The 20,772-nt window shown below is 47.8% G+C and overlaps 1 protein-coding gene across 1 annotated transcript in view; it reads right to left on the bottom strand.

Moving 5' to 3' along the window:
- Positions 1-20,772, bottom strand: part of LOC120915663 (ATP-dependent RNA helicase DDX25-like) — a 38,699-nt gene that overhangs the window by 14,922 nt on the left and 3,005 nt on the right. Inside the window, exons 2-6 of the mRNA XM_040326357.1 lie at positions 17,030-17,069; positions 7,044-7,082; positions 3,912-4,047; positions 2,306-2,398; positions 1,890-1,992 (exon numbers count right to left, since the gene is read on the bottom strand). Coding sequence (XP_040182291.1) covers positions 1,890-1,992; positions 2,306-2,398; positions 3,912-4,047; positions 7,044-7,082; positions 17,030-17,069 — 411 coding nt within the window. The remainder of the gene's footprint in view (positions 1-1,889; positions 1,993-2,305; positions 2,399-3,911; positions 4,048-7,043; positions 7,083-17,029; positions 17,070-20,772) is intronic.

Here is a 20,772-nt window from a genome sequence, read left to right as displayed (position 1 = left end):
CAATGCTAGCTACACAAAGGTTTTTGTTTCAGAACACATGCCTTTTTGTCTAAAAAAAACACTGGAAGCAAAGCATTGTCAACACCAGCTTGGAAGGCTCAGTATTTTTTAAAGGTAAATTTTTATTTTGAAATGTTTGTACATACAAAACACACAGTACAACAAACACACATCCTAGGCGAACATCGCCCGATACATAATTTTACAAAACTTTGGTAGCTGGTACACATTGAGCATTTTCATAAAAACACAGAGAAAGGTGGGAGAAAAACAGAATCGTTAATTTTCTCACTTAGATCTATTCAACGGGCAGAGGTATCAGCCATCAAAGTTCAAGGAGCAGGAGGTATGGTGCTCTCGGAATCAACCCAAGAGCCCCAGACCTTCAAGAATTTGTTTGGACACCCTCTGGCCTCATGTCATCTTATACAGCGGTATAGCACGATTGATGGTGGTGAGCCAGAAGGCAATGGTAGGTAAGGATGGAGACTTCAAGTGGAAGGTTATAGACTTCTTAGCATAGAACAATACTATCTGCAGAAAGCTCAGTTGACCTACAATTGCTGCACAGATAATCAACCAAGCGATGAACCCAACTGAACTCATAAGGCTAAATACATTCCAGGTGTATCAAAACAAGGCGTTTAGTGTCGGACTGAAAATCTCTGATTCCGAATGGAAGGTGTTGGACCTCTGCAATAAAACCACCGCTTCCCTACAGAAAGCAAGGGTCCCAATCTGCATCTCCTGGCAGGGCAGAGGATTCTCTAGCTAGGTAGTGGACGATTAAGAAAATTAACCAAAGCTGCACAACTTGATGCAACCAATTACTTTATAGCCAATTTAAAAACAGAGGGTTCGGTTAGGCTTTAGAATTAGGATTATCCACTTGCCGTAAAGTAGATATACCGCTACAGGGCGCCAGCTCTGCACAGAATCATACAAACGCCAATCAGTGGGCATCAGCCAATGGATGTACGCCGGCACCCACTGATTGCAAAGGAGACACTAGAGCCCCGGCCTGTGCCAAGCACGGAATAAAATCCAGCACACCATACCCCCAAACAAAATCCTAGATGTACATACACCCATGTTCGTAGATGCAACACCTTTTGCGCAAACCACTGGATGCTTATTTTTAGCAAAATTATGTAGCAAAGACATTGGCCTACATTTTTTCCCTTCTTATTTTTATATATTGGATATAGGTTTTATAGCAGAAAAAGTTTTTCTTCTAAATTGTCAGTCTTTTTTGTACCACAAACAAGTGGCGATCAAATGCCACCCAAAAGAAAGCTTTGTGGGAAGAAAATAAATACATGATTTAATGTGCAGCATCGCGTGACCCCTGTCATTTGGAAGGGGGGGGGGGGATCTTCTGGAAGTCAAGTAGAGACTTTTTGGGAGCTTAGAAGCAAATATTGGAGTTTCCAAAGAAACAAAAGCAGTAGCAAATGCAAACATAATGCATGCATCCTGAAAAAAAATGTTTTAACATATTTATTAGGCCCCTTTCACACTGGGGCAGCCCAGAAAGGGTTAAATCCACCGCAAAGTGTCTCTGCAGAGGCGCTTTGCTGCGGTGCCCATTGATTTCAATGGGCAGAAGCGGTATACACACACCGCTCCAAAGATGCTGCTAGCAGGACTTTTTTACCGTCCTGCTAGTGCACCGCTCTGGGCTTTCACACTGGAGAGACAGCAGCGGCTGTTTCAGGTTGCTTTGCTGGCGCTATTTTTAGCGGTGTAGCGCTTGCAAAGCGACCCAGTGTGAAAGGGGTCTTACAATGAAATTAACTTTAAAAATTCTAGCCTTGGGCTAAACCTTTATAAAAAATGAATTGTAAATCTTCAGTAACCTCAACGTATCATCCTTCCTGTGAGCTTACCTGTGGATATTTTTTCAGAGGGTCTACTCTGCTGAGTATGGCGAGGACAAAAGCAGCCGTCTTTCCAGTGCCCGACTGGCTCTGGGCAATTAAATTCTGTGGGCTGCAGACAAATGAACCATTTAGTAGACTGAAATGGAATTTGCTTAACAGAAAACAAGACAACCATCACTTCATTCAAACACAGGCAGGGGGTCTTCCTGCCCATCATTCTTGAAGTACTAATGGGGAAAGGGGCAGCAGCATTGGGAACATGTTACATGTTATACACTAACAGGTGGAACATGTTCCCAAAAGGTGAAATTCTTTTTAGCATGAGATAGTATAACAGACAGAACTTTAGTTATGGCACGGTTATTTTTACTGCCAGCCAACAGTACTGGATGAACAGTAGTTTGGATATAGTTTGAACTTACGGATATGCAAGCATCATAGGCAAAGCTGTTTCCTGTATCTTCGATGGCCTGTTGAATCCCATTTCATACACTCCTTTAAGCAGTTCAGGCTTTCTAGAGGGAAACAAGCAACATTTACATCTATTAAGACTCTGCCCTCAGTTTACTAATCTTCTCTCCAAGCATTGATCCAGAGCAGGCAGCCCCAACAATTCCATTATGAAGTGCATTGCCAACAGTGAGTAACGTACAGCATATGCCAAGGGTTGGGATTGGTTTGGGGCAACCATTTGTTTTGCATCAAAGCTAAAATTCAAGACTATTATGTTCTGAAAGTCCTACAGGAGGTGTCCAGAGTTTCACTTCAACACTCCCATCTTCAACCCAAAGCTTTTCCCCTTCATTATTTTCTTAAAGTGGAAGTACATGCTAAAACTAAAATCCCTATCTATCCCTGTAAAGGGAAGGAAAAAAAAAGGAAAAAATGTATTCAATTTTTTTTTCTCTCATCCCCTTAAAGCAGGATTCCACCCGCAATTTTTATTTATTTTTTAAAGTCGGCAATAGGAATGAGCTTCGTATGCAAGCCAAACTCATGTTCGATCATCGAATTACGAACGTTTTCGCGCCAAATTCGAGTTACGTTTCACAGCCCATAATTCACTGCGGCATTGTAGAGCATTGCTGACTGATTGGCCAAGCATGCACTATGACCCGCATGCTTGGCCAATCACAGTTTGAATAAACGGAGAGCCATAATTGGCCAAAGCCAGGGTGGCTTTGGCCAATTATGGCTCAGGGGGTTTAGTTCACGCCTCACACTATAAAAGGCCGCCTGCAGGTCGGCCTTGTGTAGTGTGTTGGAGGTTAAAACGAGAGAGAGAGAGAGAGAGAGAGAGAGAGAGAGAGAGAGAGAGAGAGAGAGAGAGAGAGAGAGAGAGAGAGAGAGAGAGAGAGAGAGAGAGAGAGAGGGAGGGGGGGAGAGAGAGACATTTTTAGTAGGTAGATAGAGCAGAGCAGGCAGACTAGTCCGTTAAAGTAACAATGTGTAGAGGATATATATCCCATATATATATATCCCATATATATATATATATATATATATATATCCCATATATATATATATATATATATATATATATATATATATATATATATATATATATATATATATATATAGGAGCCCTCAGTGGAAATCTGCAGTTTTGATTAGTGCACAGGGCTCCCATGCATTCTGAATGGCACCCCCCATGGATTTGCGACACAGTGCATTTGGAAATGGCACGGTTAAAACGACCATGTGATTTTCCTGCCGGCCGCGTTTCGAAAAAGGCACATCCACCTTTTTCTGCATGAAATTCAGGCACAGCAGCCCATTTGAATGAATAGACTGCTGAGCTGGAGCAAATGCGGCCTGCAAGCACGCATCAATGTGAACCGAGGGTTAAGGACACAGGTTTTTAGAATGGCTGCAGACACTCCCAAGAAAGAAAAGAGATCCCAAAAGACAGAACACCGGGGCAGAGGATTACCTGCTTTTGTAGGTAAACTGATGAGCCTTTGGAGGTGATTGAGAAGCAAGGAAAGGTTCAAATGTGTTGGTAATGTATAGATATGAAGTACTTACAGGCGAAGTTCCTCAAACGACTTCACTGAATATAAAGGCGAGGTGGGATCCCTCTGTAAGACCTCTACGCATTGAGCCGACTCCACCAAAGATTTATGGATCAGCTTATTTAGAAGAGATGTGGCTGCCAGGTCCACTGTACATGATTGTCAAAAAATAAAAATAAAAATGTAAACCGCAACAGGGAGAAAATACAAAAAAAAAAAAAAAAATTAAAAATAAAAACAATTCAATAAAAAAAAAAAAAAAAACACCAGCCCCACATGCAATCCACAGGAGTAAGGATATAAACTGAATGTCTATAAGAGCTTGTTCACACTTTCTTCAAAACCAAGCTTCAGACATGCTTTGGTAAAGCTCTAATGGGTTTTATAAACCATCAGGGGGGGTTTCCCCCCAATACATTCTATGCATTAAGGTGAAAAACCTCCTGTGGCGCAGCAGCCCCTCCCCTACTGACCTGAACCTAGTCTTTATAGCACATCAGCTCCTGTCTCGGGTGCTCTTTGGATAGATTGATAGCAGTGGAAGCCATTGGCTCCCGTTGTTTTCAATCAAATTCAATGACGCGGGAGCCGAGTGCTTCCTGTATCAATGGATGCAGCAAGAGCACACGGGAACACGCCCGCACGAGTGCCCCCAGGGAAAGTGCTTCTGGCAGGGGAGGAGCCAGGAGCGCCAGAGGGACCCCCCAGAAGAGACCAGGTGAAGACAGAAGCCTCTGCAGCGGCAACAGGGCGCTATTGGAGCTTTGTTTTAAAGGAATGTCTTCCATAATGTGCTAGCATGATACATACTAGCACATTATATTGCCCTGCAGGTGGAAATTTTAATTGTTCACCACTGCTTTAATACCCTGATTGGCTGCCATTAGATTTCTTCCCATTAGATGAAAACTGCCGCAGTACCATTTCATAAAACAGGCAGGATATCAGTGAATACTGTAGATTATAAAAAAAATCAGGGACATGGAAAATTGAAAAAAATAAATAAATTCATGCCGACAGCTCCAAAAATATATGTCAACAAGTTGATATAAAACTCCATGTATCCATTGTCAGAAACTGTTGTAATATGGAAAAAAAAAAAAGTATTAGCTATGCAACACATAAGTAATGAGTGAGCAGAAAAGCATTAATTTCACACCATCTGGTTCTATGGAAAAATGTGCCCCTTGATAAAATAGGATTGTCCACTAGAGGTCAGTAGAGGAAAAATCCTGAAGACAAACCAGTCTGATATCCATCCATTTCTACAGGCCTCAATTCTAAATTAAAGGGGTTGTAAAGGTACCATTTTTTCCCTAAATAGCTTCCTTTACCTTAGTGCAGTCCTCCTTCACTTACCTCATCCTTCCATTTTACTTTTAAATGTCATTTTTTCTTAGAAATCCTCACTTCCTGTTCTTCTGTCTGCAACTCCACACAGTAATGCAAGGCTTTCTCCCTGGTGTGGAGTATGGTGCTCGCCTCCTCCCTTGGACTACAGGAGAGTCAGGACAATCTACATTGCAGATAGAGAAAGGAGCTGTGTGTGAGTGGGCGTACTGACTCTCCTGTAGTCCAAGGGAGGGGGCGAGCACCACACTCCACACCAGGGAGAAAGCCTTGCATTACTGTGTGGAGTTACAGAGAGAAGAACAGGAAGTGAGGATTTCTCAGAAGAAATAGACATTTAAAAAGCAAAATGGAAGGATGAGGTAAGTGAAGGAGGACTGCACTAAGGTAAAGGAAGCTATTTGAGGGGGATGTACCTTTACAACCCCTTTTAAAGCAGTAGTAAACCACACAATGTAGTACAGTATAGTGCAGCTTACCAATCATTAAATGTGGTGGCTGCATTTATTTATTTTTTGGGGCTTTTTTCCTCAGGGTGATTTGGCCAGCAACTCATCTCCTGTATTAGACTACCCCCACTCTGGATGAAGGAGCACAGTGGGCACTGTTGTACAGCAACATTGCAAGTCTGTGGGAGTGTTAGATGCACTAGCAAATTTAGATACACAAAAGCCAAACTCCACAGCTCACACTTTATAAGCAGTTAGGTTGATGAAAGGTTTTCCCATAAAGAAAAACTGACCACTAAGCACCCGTGTCATTTGTAAATGGTTTGTAAATGGTTTGTCTTGTCATGGCCTTGATGGATATAAATGAATAAAAAAGTTAGATAAAAATATACACCGTGGTGAAACATTCAGTGCAAAAAGAAAAAATCTAGTGCAACCAATTGCCTTCAGAAGTCACCGTATTATTAGAGGCCACCTGTGTGTAATTTAATCTCAGTATAAATACAGCTGTTCTGTGAAGCCCTCAGGTTTGTTAGAGAACCTTGGTGAACAAACAGCATCATGATGGCCAAGGCACACAAACAGGGATATGTTATAAAGAAAAAAGAAAAAAAATTCCCAAGCTTTGAACATCTCACAGAGCTCTGTTTAATCCATCATCAGAAAATTTAAAGAGTATGGCACAACTGCAAACCTACCAAGACATGACCGTCCACCTAAACTGACAGGCCAGGCAAGGAGAGCATTCATCAGAGAAGCAGCCAAGAGGCCCATGGTAACTCTGGGGGAGCTGCAGAGATCCACAGCTCAGGTGGGAGAATCTGTCCACAGGACAACTATTAGTGGTCTCTCCACAAATCTGCCCTTTATGGAAGAGTGGCAAGAAGAAAAACATTGTTGAAAGAAAGCCATAAGAAGTCCTTTGCAGTTTGCGAGAAAAACCATATGGGGGACACAGCAAACATGTGGAAGAAGGTGCTATAGACCAAAAGTGAACTTTTTGGCATAAAAGCAAAACGTACATCACCCTGAACCCACCATCCCCACCGTGAAACATGGTGGTGGCAGCCTCATGTTGTGGGGATGCTTTTCTTCAGCAGGGACAGGGAAGATGGAGCCAAATAGAGGACAATCTTAAATCTCCTGTGATTCCTACACTGAACACTGCCGTGACGGAGGGTTGAAGGATGGAATAAACACTGGATAGGAGGGTAACAGAGCACCTCCGTTTCTGGGTTCTCTTTAGGATCTTTTGATGGATAAAAAGGATGGCTTTTTACATACAAGCATAACCGTTTTGACAGTTGACAACCCCCTTCCCCCCCACCCAAATATATATAACTTACCAAATTCATCATCATCCTCCTCCTCTTGGCAGGATTTACCTAAAAAAAGTGACATTTTAAGTTGCAAATTGATGCTCTCAAACACAGAACACAACACGCCACACCATGCAGTGCCTATTGCCAAACAGTGAGTGGACACCCCTCCAAATTTTTGAGTTCAGGTGTTCACCAGGTTTTACCTTCATGACCAGGCAATTTAGCACTGTGCTACTTTAACTGGCAATAGCTCTGTCATGTGAGATTGTACCCAGATGAAAATGTATAGCTTACACCAGACATGTCCAAAGTCTGGTTACATGCGCCCCCCCTGGTAATTTGGATATATATCACTTTTGTGGCCCCCAGGGACAGGACAGGGTGACATTCAAGACGCTCTGCCTCGCCCACAAGTGTATACAGGGGAAGGCTCCTCAATACTTAAGCGAGAAAATAAAGCCGTACGTCACCAAGCACGTGCTCCGGTCAACCAACCAAAAACTTCTCCAAATTCCTAAATCCCGCTACAAATCGAAGGGAGAACGCAGATTTTCGGTCCAAGGACCACGGCTCTGGAATGCTCTACCCATCACCATCCGGGCATTTAGGAAAAAACTAAAGACCCACCTCTTCTGAAAGACCGGTACGACGCTGGATTCCAAGCGCCTTGAGGCGATTAAGTTCGCATTTGCTGCGCTATACAAGTCACTCACTCACTCATGTACCGTATTTATCAGCGCTGCCTCAGAGGGGACGGGACGAGCGCCATTAGATTACATACAGGAGAATCTCCCGTTTACTTAGCGGCGTCTGTAATAGGAAGTCCCGTCTCCTGGGCTGCCATTGGACCACTGTTCTGTCTATCATAGGAGGCGGGACTTTCTATTAAAAAAGGCTGAAGAGTAAACAGGAAATTCTCCTGTATGAAATCTAATGGCACTCGTCCTGCCACCCTCCCTGTCCCCTCCAAGACTGCAGGTGGGCATCGATCAGGTGGCACTGGTGGCAATGGTAAGGGTGCTTTCATGACACATGTGAGGCTGCAGATAGGCACTGACTCTTATTTTGCTTCACAATTCTTTATTTAAAATACAATTTTATTCCCCTGAAACTTCCCTTATAGCAGTGTTTCTCAATTCCAGTCTTCAGGCCCCCCCAACAGGTCAGGTTTTCAGGATTTCCATTATTTTGCACAGGTGATTTGATCAGTTTCACTGCCTTAGTAATCACCACAGCCTTTTCATCTGAGGGAAATCCTGAAAACCTGACCTTTTTGAGGGGGCCTGAGGACTGGAATTGAGAAACACTGCCTTATAGTGAAGGTGCGTGTCAGACCCTGATAAATACGGTATATCCAAACACGCCCAAGCTCCTCCATAGTCCTGAGTGGGTCTCTGGGATTCGTTGGGGGCCACAAAAGATATATATATCCAAATAACACACGCCCAAGCTCATCTTCACCACACAGCCACAAAGGCAAGAGAATTCTTGTTGGGCCGTGTATTAGTGCCTCGGACTAACACACTTTGCCAGAATTTTAATGGCTCACAAATGTCAGGCAAAATGGTCGGCCCTCACACATGTTCATTTCATCAAATCTGGCCCTTTTAAAAAAAAGTTTGGACACCCCTGGCTTACACAAATAAAGCTTTTTGGTGGCATTTGATCACCACTGGGTTTGTTTTCTGGTGATAAAAGGGGGTAACCCCCCCATAGAGGGCGATTTGCCCAAGAGGGCACTCACCACCTGCCCACCAGTTCTGGGTCCTCCCCATGCTACAGTAAACTCCAGTGGAAAAAGCAGCACGCTCAAAAGTCCTTCCAACCCAAGGTTGCCTCAAGGAAAACCCACTGCTAAGAGGGGGAGTCAAATAAAATGGGAGGCAGGACGGAACACAGCAGCCATGGGGAGGAGGGGACCCTGCAGGACCAACCATCCCAGGGAGTACCTATGCCCCAGGGAGGGAAGTCAGGGCACAAGTGTTTGTAAATTCTCGTTAAAAACAAAACTGTTATATACTCACCTCCTGAGAGTTGGTTTTGCACAGAGCAGCCCCGATCCTCCTCTTCTCATGTCCCTCTTGCTGACCCTGGTCCCTCTCTCCCGAGTGCCCCCCACAGTCAGCAGCTTCCTACGGGGGCACTGGACCCAAGTCACAGCGCCCCAACCCAGCCCTGCCTCTCTCCCCTGATTGACAGCCGCAGGACAGCTGTTTTTCTGCCTAGTCAATCTTTTAACAGGAGGATAATACCCTAAGGCAGTGTTTCTCAATTCCAGTCCTCAGGCCCCCCCAACAGGTCAGGTTTTCAGGATTTCCATTATTTTGCACAGGTGATTTGATCAGTTTCACTGCCTTAGTAATCACCACAGCCTTTTCATCTGAGGGAAATCCTGAAAACCTGACCTGTTGGGGGGGCCTGAGGACTAGAATTGAGAAACACTGCCCTAAGGTCAAGATGCTGCTGTGTCCATCCATGAACGGAAGAGAAAATGATATATTCTAATCAGGAGTGTCCGACATTGCTGGAGAGAGACTGGGGATCAAGTATTAGGGGTGCTGGGGTGGCTGCTACATAAAAGATAAAAACCTTCTGCCTTTACAACTGCTTTAACAATCCAGAAGAGCGGGCAGGTAAGAACTCCCATGACAAATCTCACTTCGCGCTGAAGCAGACTCCAGTGCCAGGTCATACGAGTCTTCGAGTCCTCCCCCCCCCCCCCCCCCCACTATGATTGCTGTCCTTTACGATGATCACCAACAGCAATGTTTTCAACCGTCATAAATAGGTTACATTTATAACAGCCAACCACATGGTACTGCAATTGGTCCAGGTACCATGTGATAGCTGTGAGTCAATCACAGGTGTTATGACATTCATGATAGCCTTGTAATGTGATCGCTTTGTGATCATATGATCTGCAGGCCGCTCAAAGCAGCCAGGTACCAGGAGCAGCAATCCACCTTGTGAGGTGGACGCAGCCGTAGCAGTGTGCCCCAGGCTGGATGATGTATGTGACCCAGCTTGCGGGTGCTGCCCACAGTTAATGTAGTCTGAGCAGGCGGCAACACTACATCATACAAAAACATTTCAGACAATTGTGCTCTTCCAACCTTATGGTAACAGTTTAGGGTAGATCCTTCTCTGTCCTATGGATGTGCCCTCTTCTCCATCGACATCAGTACCTGACCTCACAATTGCATTTTGGCAAAGTGGACACAGATGCAGACACAACTTAACAAAACCGTGTGAAGAACCCCTCGAGAGACACGGATGATGTTGAAGCTGCAAAGTGTGTGCGTGTGTGGGGGTCAACCACATATTAACCGCTTGAGGACCGCCGCACGACGATATACGTCGACAAACTGGCACAGGGGCGTACATGTACGTCCCTTTTAAGATCCCAGCCGTGGGTCGAGAGCACACTGCCGGGGGCGCTTTTGCGACCTGGTCTTCTCCGTGACCGTCCCTGTGGGAACAGCGGACCTGATCGCCACTGGTGTCCCACGATCAGATCACTGAGAGGAAGAACAGGGAGAAGTGTAAACAAGCCTCTCTCCCCATGCTTCCTAGTGAGCCTGTTCCCCATCATAGGGAACGATGATCAGTGACGTCACACGAAGCCACGCCACCCACAGTAAGAATCACTCCCTTAGGGCACACTTAACCCCTACAGTGCCCCCTCCAGGTTAACTCCTTCACTGCCAGTGTCATTTTTACAGTAACCAGTGCATTTTTAAAGCACTGATCGCTGTAAAAATTACAATGGTCCCAAAAATGTGTCAACGGCGTTCGATGTGACCGCCATGTTGCAGTCACGATAAAAATCGCTGATCGCCGCCATTACTAAAAAAAAAAAATTAATAAAAATGCAATAAAACTATCCCATATTTGGTAAATGCTTATTGCAATTTTTTTTTACCAAAAATATGTAGAAGAATATGTATCCGCCTAAACTGAGGGCAAAATGTTTGACAAATTTTTGGGGATATTTATTATAGCAAAAAGTAAAAAATATTGCATTTTTTTCAAAATTGTCGCTCTGTTTTTGTTTATAGCACAAAAAATAAAAACTGCAGAGGTGATCAAATACCACCAAAAGAAAGCTCTATTTGTGGGAAAAAAAGGACGCCAATTTTGTTTGGGAGCCACGGCGCACGACTGCGCAATTGTGAGTTAAAGCGACGCAGTGCTGAATCGCAAAAAAAGGATTTTTGTACTCACCGTAAAATCCATTTCTCTGAGTTCATAGACGGACACAGCCTTCATTGACCTTAGGGTTATGCTTCTTCCTACCAGGAGATTTAGGCAGAATTCTACAGCACTTAAGGTGTTAAAAACTTTCCTTCATGCCGCTCCTCCCAGGGGGCGTGGCTCCCCCAGGCATAACCCCCACTCTGCTCTAGCAGCTTCAGTTCGTAACAAGCAGTACAAACCAAGGAGGGGTGGGTGCTGTGTCCGTCTATGAACTCAGAGAAATGGATTTTACGGTGAGTACAAAAATCCTTTTTTCTCTTTCGTTCATAGACGGACACAGCCTTCATTGACCTTAGGGACGTCCCCAAGCAGTGTCAAAAAAATTCGAGGGGTGGGAAAATAACAGCAAAAACAGGTTACACCTCAAACAAAACCGGAGTTACTCAACGGAGGAACTCCAACCGTAAACTGCCGCCTGTAACACCCTGCGGCCGAAGGAGGCATCAGAAGATGCACTCACATCCACCTTATAAAACTTTGAAAAAGTGTGGACCGACGACCAGGTCGCAGCCTTACACACCTGTAACACAGAGGCTTGATGACGGAAAGCCCAGGAGGCCCCGATCGTCCTGGTCGAATGCGCCGTGACCCGAAAGGGAGGCGCCCGCCCCTTCAGGGCGTAGGCCTGAAGCACAACCTGTCGGATCCACCTGGAAATGGTGGCCGACGAGACTGCCAGGCCCTTACTGGGACCGGACACAGACACGAACAGCGAGTCCGACTTCCGGAACGGAGCTGTCGCCGACAAGTAAACTCGAAGGGCCCGAACCATATCCAGAGAATGTAAAATGGCTTCCTTCGGGTTCTTCGGCTGAGGACATAATGATGGAACAATGTCCTCGTTAATGTGAAAGGCCGAAACGACCTTCGGAAGAAAAGAGGGCTGCGGGGGCAGCACCGCCTTATCCTGATGGATGACCAAGTAGGGGGCCTTGCAAGACAAGGCCGCCAGTTCAGACACTCGTCTGATAGAGGTAATGGCTACCAGAAAGACCACCTTCTGCGACAAACGTGCGAACCAAAGAATTTGCTGCCAAGGGACGCTGAAAATAAACAGCCAGAGCAGAAATCTGACTCTTGATCGTGCTCAAGGCAAGAGCCTGGTCCACTCCCCGCTGTAGGAACAGCAGGATCCGGGACACCACGTAAGTACGGGGGTGCCACTTCATCTCCTCACACCTAGAGATGTATGCTTTCCATGTACGATGGTAAATTTTTCGAGAAGTGGACTTCCGTGCACGCAGCATGGTAGAGATTACCGGGCCCGACAGGCCCCGGTCCTTCAGTACCTGGTTCTCAACAGCCACGCCGTTAAAGCCAGTGACCGTAAAGCAGGATGGAAGATCGGGCCCTGAGACAGGAGATCTTCCCTCAGAGGCAGACGCCAGGGGGCGTCTGCCACCAGACGTACCAGGTCCGCGTACCAAGAGCGACGCGGCCAATCTGGGGCGATCAGGATCGTTGGAATACCTTCGGCTTCCACCCTGCGCAGCAGTCGGGGTAGGAGCCTTAGAGGAGGGAAGGCGTAAATCAGGTGATATTGACCCCAGGGAGCCACTAACGCGTCTGCCCACGGGTCCTTTGACCTGGCCACAAACCGTGGTGCCTTCCGATTGAGACGGGACGCCAGAAGGTCCACGTCTGGAGTGCCCCATTTTTGGCACAGGACCTGAAACACCTCCGGGTGGAGAGACCACTCCCCTTGATCCAGAGTCATGCGACTTAGGAAGTCGGCTTGCCAATTCAGAACTCCCGGAATGTATACCGCCGACAGGGCCGGAACGGACCTTTCGGCCCACCGAAGTATGTGAGCGACCTCCGTCGCCGCGGCCGAGCTCCTTGTGCCGCCCTGATGATTGAAGTACGCCGCGGCCGTGGCGTTGTCGGACTGGATCCTGACAGGACGACCCTGTAGCTCCAGGGACCACCTGACAAGGCACAGCTTGATTGCTCGGAGCTCCAGGATATTGATCGGCAGGCGGGACTCCTCCCGAGTCCAGCGCCCCTGGGCTGACTGGGTGCCCCAGACGCCCCCCCAGCCGAAGAGGCTGGCATCCGTCGTGACCACTGTCCAGCGGCACGGAAGAAAAGACTTCCCGGACCGAAGCACCGGAGACGTCAGCCACCATGCCAGGGAAGACTTGGCCAGATGGCTCAACCGAATCTGGCGATCCAGAGAAGATGGGACCCTGTCCCATCGTGACAGAATCTCCTTCTGTAGTACCCTGGTGTGGAATTGGGCATACGGAACCGCCTCGAAGGAGGCCACCATCAGACCCAGAACCCGCATGCAGAAGCGAAGAGATGACCACTTCTGGGTCAACAACTGTCTCACTGCAGATTGCAGGGTCAGCAGTTTTTTCGATGGGAGGAACACTTTTGTCTCCCCCGAATCCAAAACCAGCCCCAGGTGTTCCAGCCTCTGGGACGGAACCAACACTGATTTTCTGAGATTCAGAAACCAGCCGAACTCCTGCAGAGTCCGACACGTGATGGACACATCCTCCTCTAACTCTGAGCCTGAAGAAGCTCTCAGGAGAAGGTCGTCCAGGTATCCCACGATAGCGATCCCTCGCTGCCGTAGCAAGGCCAGGATCGGGGCGAGCACCTTGGTGAACACCCGTGGTGCCGACGCCAGCCCGAACGGGAGGGCCACGAATTGATAGTGGTCCTCCCCGATCGCAAAGCGCAGATACCTTTGGTGGCTTGTGCAAACGGGAACATGCAGGTATGCGTCCATGATGTCTAAGGACGCCATGAAGTCCCCCTGGTGGAGGGACGCTATGATAGAACGGACCGACTCCATCCTGAATCGCTGCACCTTGACAAAGGAGTTGAGGGCCTTTAGGTCCAGGACAGGGCGAACCCCTCCCTTCTTGGGGACCACGAACAGATTGGAGTAGAACCCCCTAAACCGTTCCAGCGAGGGGACCGGCACAACCACCCCCCTGTCCAGAAGATCCTGGACAGCCCCGGACAGGGCTAGCCGACGATCCGGAGGAAGCTGGAGGTTGGACGGAAAAAATCTGTTTGGGGGACAAGAAAGGAACTCTATCTTGTACCCCGAGGCGACCACCTCGCAAACCCAACGGTCGGATAGAAGAGAATTCCACCGATCCACGAAGTCGTGAAGCCGTCCCCCCACCCGAGCCCCGGGCGGGGGCAGACCTTCATGCGGAAGCAGGCTTGTCCGCAGGCTTGTTCGGTTTTTTCAACCAGGGGCGCTTACGCCCGGCAGCAAGGGCTTTTGCACCTTGCGGACCTTTTCCAGCCGCGCTGGCGCACGAAAAAAACGCTTAGGGGGCAGTAAAAATAGGACCTTGCTTGCGGCGAGGTTCCCTACCCTTCCCCGACTGAGGGAGCAAGGTGCTCTTACCTCCAGTGGCATCCTTAATGATATCATCCAGGGATGCCCCCAAAAGCCGTCCGCCCTTAAAGGGCAAACCTACCAAGGCCTTTTTTGAGGACTGGTCAGCCGACCAGCACTTCAGCCATATAAGGCGGCGCAGAACCACTGCGTAGACAGAAGCCCTGGAAAGCAAAGGAATCTAATCCATATCCGCCTCGCAGAGAAACTTCTGACCCTGAATCAACTGTTCAGCCAGGTCCCTAGAGGACTCGGAAGCCCCCTGGACCTCCAGCAGGAGCTTCGCCCTTTCAGTCAGCGTCTGAGCTACCAGGGCTCCGGCCAGAGCCGGCCTTACCACCGAACCCACCACCGAGAACAGGGAGCGGGCCACGGCCTCCACTCTCCTATCAGCGGGGTCCTTGAAAGCAGGAGCCCCCTCCACAGGCCACGTAGTAGCCTTACTCCGTCTGGACACAGGAGGGTCCACCGACGGAGGAGTGACCCACTTTTTTAAAAAAGTCCTCCTCCAGGGGGTAACGGTAGCAAAGCTTTTAGGAACCGTAAAAGCCTTTTGCGGTGTATCCCATTCCTTATACAACATATTGTCTAAATAAGGAACACAGGGGAATACCTTAGCGGTACGCGGTGGTTTGCGGAATCCAAAAGGGACTGACACCGCTGGTGTCTCCGCCACATCCTCTAAATGAAGAGTCTCACGCACCGCAGTAATAAGAGCTCCAACAAATTCCTTATCAGCAGACTCCGCAGCAGTCATCCTCGCTGTCCATGTGGGTTAAGCCCGCATCCTCTGACATGACAGAACCAGAAGCATCAGATTCTGCGTCAGAGATATCCCCAGAAACAGCCTCCGGGGGGGGGGGCGCTTTTTTACCCCCCAACCGAGCACTGGCTGCTTCAAACCTGGTGAGAAAAAGACTCCAGGACAGCCGACACCGACTCAACAGATGTGGCAGGGGAAGGGGCGCTAAGGGTTAATTCCGGCATTGTAAGGAATGAGGGGCCTGATTCAGGCTCCATATTGCCGTTGCCATTTTACCCCTACTGCCAAGGGCAGGAAAAAAGTCCCCCACAGGTCACCTCCCGGCCGCTAGAGCACAGTATGGGGCCCCCTGAGACTCACCACCCTCTGGTACAGCGCGGTCTGTGAAGGCAAGTGTGTGCTGAGGAGAAGCTGCAGCGCTGCGTCTGTCCCCTCAGATGATTCGCGGTCTTTTTTCCCCGCCGAAACGGCCACTAGAGGCCGAACTAGTGCTGAAAACGGCGCCGGCCACAAGAAAATGGCCGCCGAATAATACAAGCGCGGCTCCGGCAAAATGGCCGCCGCTGCGCAGTTTTAAAAAGACAGTGTACCCAAAAATGACAGTACACCAAAACAGCACACAGCACACACAAAAATGCCCAGAATGTCCACCACAGTCCCCTGCAGTGACACAGAACAGCCCCAGCCATCCCACGAGTGAAAAAATGAGCCCCAGAGAAAAAAAACCCCTGCACAGCCGTCACCCAAAGGGGGAAGGAGGGAGAGGAAAGCAGGGAAAAACCCTCAGTCGACCTCCCAAGGGAAAACATTCCAGCCAGACCACTTACCTGAGTAAGGGGCCACTACTTACCTGTCCTGCGACTACCCGGCTGGAGGTATCCCAGACAGAACCAACGTCCGCGAACGACATGGCTGTCAGCCAGACACACTGTAACAAGGCCATAGAGACCGGTCATATGTGTGCCCTAGAACCGAAGTTCCCCGGCCGCCCCTGGAGCAATGGGGCCTGTCGTGGACGTCCCAAAGCGGAGCTGAGGGCCGGCACACGCTCGAAGGCCGAACCTGGGGGGACTACAAGGGCCGAGGACCCAGCCTGTCACCCAGTCGGCTGTTGATAGAAGAATCGCAGGATTCAAAAATAAAATAAAAAAGCGAGGAAAAAACTCGCAAAATGCAAAAAAATGTGCAAGAAAAAACTCCAGAGTCCAGGACTCCAGAGAGAGCCTGACTCTCCTGACGGTTAGGCAGAAACAAACTGAAGCTGCTAGAGCAGAGTGGGGGTTATGCCTGGGGGAGCCACGCCCCCTGGGAGGAGCGGCATGAAGGAAAGTTTTAACACCTTAAGTGCTGTAGAATTCTGCCTAAATCTCCTGGTAGGAAGAAGCATAACCCTAAGGTCAATGAAGGCTGTGTCCGTCTATGAACGAAAGAGAAAAGGGGCCTGGTCCTTTACCTGCATAATGGTACAGGACTTGAGTGGTTAATGATCTTTGTACTGGAATAAGTTCTTTAAAGTGTGTATAGATGTGATGTTCGGTGTCCACAAACCATCAGCCATATAGCATGTTGTCACATACTTCTGATATAGTCCCACTGCCATCATTCCCCAGTCCATAACCGTACCTGTTAATTTTGTAGTCTTGGGCGCAACAAAACCAATAATCTGTAAAATATATAAAAAAATATATATATTTTTTTAAAACATACAGAAATAGACATTGATATGATACCAACTTTGTATGCAGTGTAATTCTCTCCCCCACCCTCTCTTTTCTAAAGTGTACAACTTCAAGCGTTTTTTCTTTATTTGCATGTAATGCTCTGTAAGGCCGCTTTCACATGGATACGTTTTTATTTTTAACACACAAAATAAAAACGCATGACCATTAAAGCCAATTGAAATGGTCACACTAAAGAGTTGTAGGTTCAATGCATTTTTAAAGGTCCTGCAAGCTGCATTTTGGTGTCCGAAAAAAATAAAAAACACATCCCCCCCCTGCCTACTGTTGAGTTTTACTGCGTTTTTGCATTGGAGCAGTGTGAAAGTAGGTTCACGCCGTGGGCTAGATTCAGGTAGCCCTGCGTAATTTAGTGCGGGCATAACTTATCTCTGATACGTTACGCCACCGTAAATTAGGGCGCAAGTTCCGTATTCATAAAGAACTTGCGCTTTAAGTTACGGCGGATTAACGTATGTGGGCCGGCGTAAGCCTGCCTAATTCAACTGGGGATGATGTGGGCGTGTTTTGTATAAATTATTGTTGACCCCGCGTATTTTACGTTTTTTACAAACGGCGCATGCGCCGTTCGTGAAAGAATCCCAGTGCGCATGCTCGAAATTCCACCGCAAATCGTCATTGCTTTCGACGTGAACGTAAATTACGTCCAGCCCTATTCGCGAACGACTTAGGCCCCGTACACACGACCGAACATGTCTGCTGAAACTGGTCCGCGGACCAGTTTCAGCAGACATGTTCGGTCGTGTGTACGGCCGATCGGACAGGATTCCAGCGTACATTTGCCCGCCAGACTGTTTTCGAGCGGACAAATGTTTCTAAACTTGCTTAGAAACATGTCCGCTGGAATCCTGTCCGTCGGACATGTTCGGTCGTCTGTACAGACTTACCGTACATGTCCGAGCGGCCGCCATTCCTCGCATGTGTCGAATGACTTCAACGCATGCATGGAAGCATTGACCTTTCAGCGTCGCGCACGTCGCGGCGATGGCGCGAACACGTCACCGCGCTGTCTGTCCGCGCGGATTGTCTCTCATTTCTGTATGATGGTGTGTACAGCCATCATACAGAAATCTCCGGGCGGGCATGTCCGCTGAAAACGGTACGGCGGACCGTTTTCAGCGGACATGTTTGCCCGTGTGTACAAGGCCTTACGCAAACGACGTAAACAAATTTACACGGGAACGACATCCATACTTAACATTGCGTACGCCTCATAGAAGCAGGGGAGCAACGTTACGCCGGAAAAAGCCTTACGCAAATGACATAAAACAGTGATGGCGAACCTTTTTGAGCCCGAGTGCCCAAACCGCGACACAAGAGCAATTTATTTCTTGCAAAGTGCCAACACAGAATTAAACCTGCCAGCGGCTCTGTACAGAGGATGGGACTGATCATCCCTCTCTAAATGAGCCCCAAGGGACTAGAAATGTACGATTCTGCCAGATTCGCTCAGACTGCAGGGATCAGGAATGCATTGTGCTCAGAATGCATTGTGCAACATACACTGACCATTACACTCACCTACCTGACCATTACACTCACCTACCTGACCATTACACTCACCTACCTGACCATTACACTCACCTACCTGACCATTACACTCACCTACCTGACCATTACACTCACCTACCTGACCATTACACTCACCTACCTGACCATTACACTCACCTACCTGACCATTACACTCACCTACCTGACCATTACACTCACCTACCTGACCATTACACTCACCTACCTGACCATTACACTCACCTACTTGACACATGCAATGACACCAATAATGAGGCACTATGACACCAATGATGGGGCACATGTTTCCTAATGACACCAATAATGAGGCACAATTACACCAATAATGAGGCACAATGTTCCCTAAGGACACCAATAATGAGACACAAGACACCAATGATGACAATAATGATGGGGCACAATGTTTCCCAATGACACCAATAATGAGGCACAATGACACCAATAATGAGGCACAATGTTACCTAAGGACACCAATAATGAGGCACAATGACACCAATGATGACAACAATGATGGGGCACAAGGTTTCCTAATGAAACCAATAATGAGGCATGATGACACCAATGATGGGGCACAATGTTTCCTAATGACACAAATAATAAAGCACAATGACACCAATGATGACAAAAATGGGGCACAATGTTTCCCAATGACACCAATAATGAGGCACAATGACACCAATAATGAGGCACAATGTTCCCTAAGGACACCAATAATGAGGCACAATGATGACAACAATGATGGGGCACAAGGTTTCCTAATGAAACCAATAATGAGGCTGCATAACACCAATGATGGGGCACAATATTTCCCAATGACACCAATGAGGCTGTTCTTTTTGCACAATTGATTGTTTGAGCTAGCACCTGATATCTGAGAGTGGGGCAGGCTTAGGACTAACAAGATAACACTCCACATTAACACCTGTCTCCCAGTGTCTGACCTTGCTCCAGCAGCTCATTCCCGCCGAAAGGCTCCTCTGATTCCAGCCGCGTGTGCTCCCAGTCACATCACCGCTGATTTGTTTGATGGTGGATGCGGTGTGGATGAGACAGCTTATTTGATTGGATCAGCGTGCGTGCGCACGCACGAACGTCACCCAGGGAGTTTCTTCTTTGTCACTCCCACACGGACATGTCATCAATAGCAGTAGAGAACTGTGGGAGTTGTAGTTTGCGGTGCGGTGGGGACGAATGGATTTTAGTGTGTGTTTATCAATTTTTCATGGCGTGTGGCGTGCCCACCGAAACGGCTTGCCGTGCCGGGAGCGGCACGCGTGCCACGCGTTCGCCATCACTGACGTAAAAAAATTCCCGCCGGGCACACGTACGTTTGTGAAGCGGCGTACCTAGGTCATTTGCATATTGTACGCCGAAAACGACACCTAGCGGCCAGCGTATATATGCACCCTAAGATACGACGGTGTAAGAGACTTACGCCAGTCGGATCTTAGGCTAATTTCGGCGTATCTTCTTTCTGAATACAGAAAGAAGATACGCCGGCGCAGCTTTGAATTTACGCGGCGTATCTATAGATATGCCGGCGTAAATCCTTGCTGAATATAGCGCCTTATGTTCTGCATGTCTGTGCTCCATGCATAGAACAGCTCATTCATTTCAAAGGGCTGCCCCAAGTGTGACCAAATTCATGTACCCATTGGGCTTTATGGGTTCTGATGCATGCAAACACGTCTGTTTTGCCACACTTAGGATATCCAACAATAAATGGCTCCTCAAGTGCAATGTGTGTTTTACACACTTTCACAAAACACTCAGGTGCGAATTGCAGCCCAAGTGCCGGTTCACACAGGGGCGACTTCTCGGCCACATGACAAGTCGCACTCCGTTCTGTACAATGGAACCGTTCTAATAGGAGCGACTCAAGTCGCTCCGACTTAGACCCCTTTCACACTGAAAAGTTTTTACAGCGTTTTAGCGTTAAAAGCGCTATTAAAACGCTTCTCCATGTATCTCAATGGACCCTTTCACACTGAGTCCTGCAAGCAGCATCTTTGGAGCAGCTTTTGGGCGCTAAAAAAAAAAAAACGCTCCAAAAACGGGGGAGGAACTATGACACAGGGGGGGGAGGAACTATGACAC

The sequence above is a fragment of the Rana temporaria genome, chromosome 10 (assembly GCF_905171775.1).
Source record: "Rana temporaria chromosome 10, aRanTem1.1, whole genome shotgun sequence".
NCBI classification, from domain to species: Eukaryota; Metazoa; Chordata; class Amphibia; order Anura; family Ranidae; genus Rana; species Rana temporaria.
This window is presented reverse-complemented; position numbering and strand designations above follow the sequence as displayed.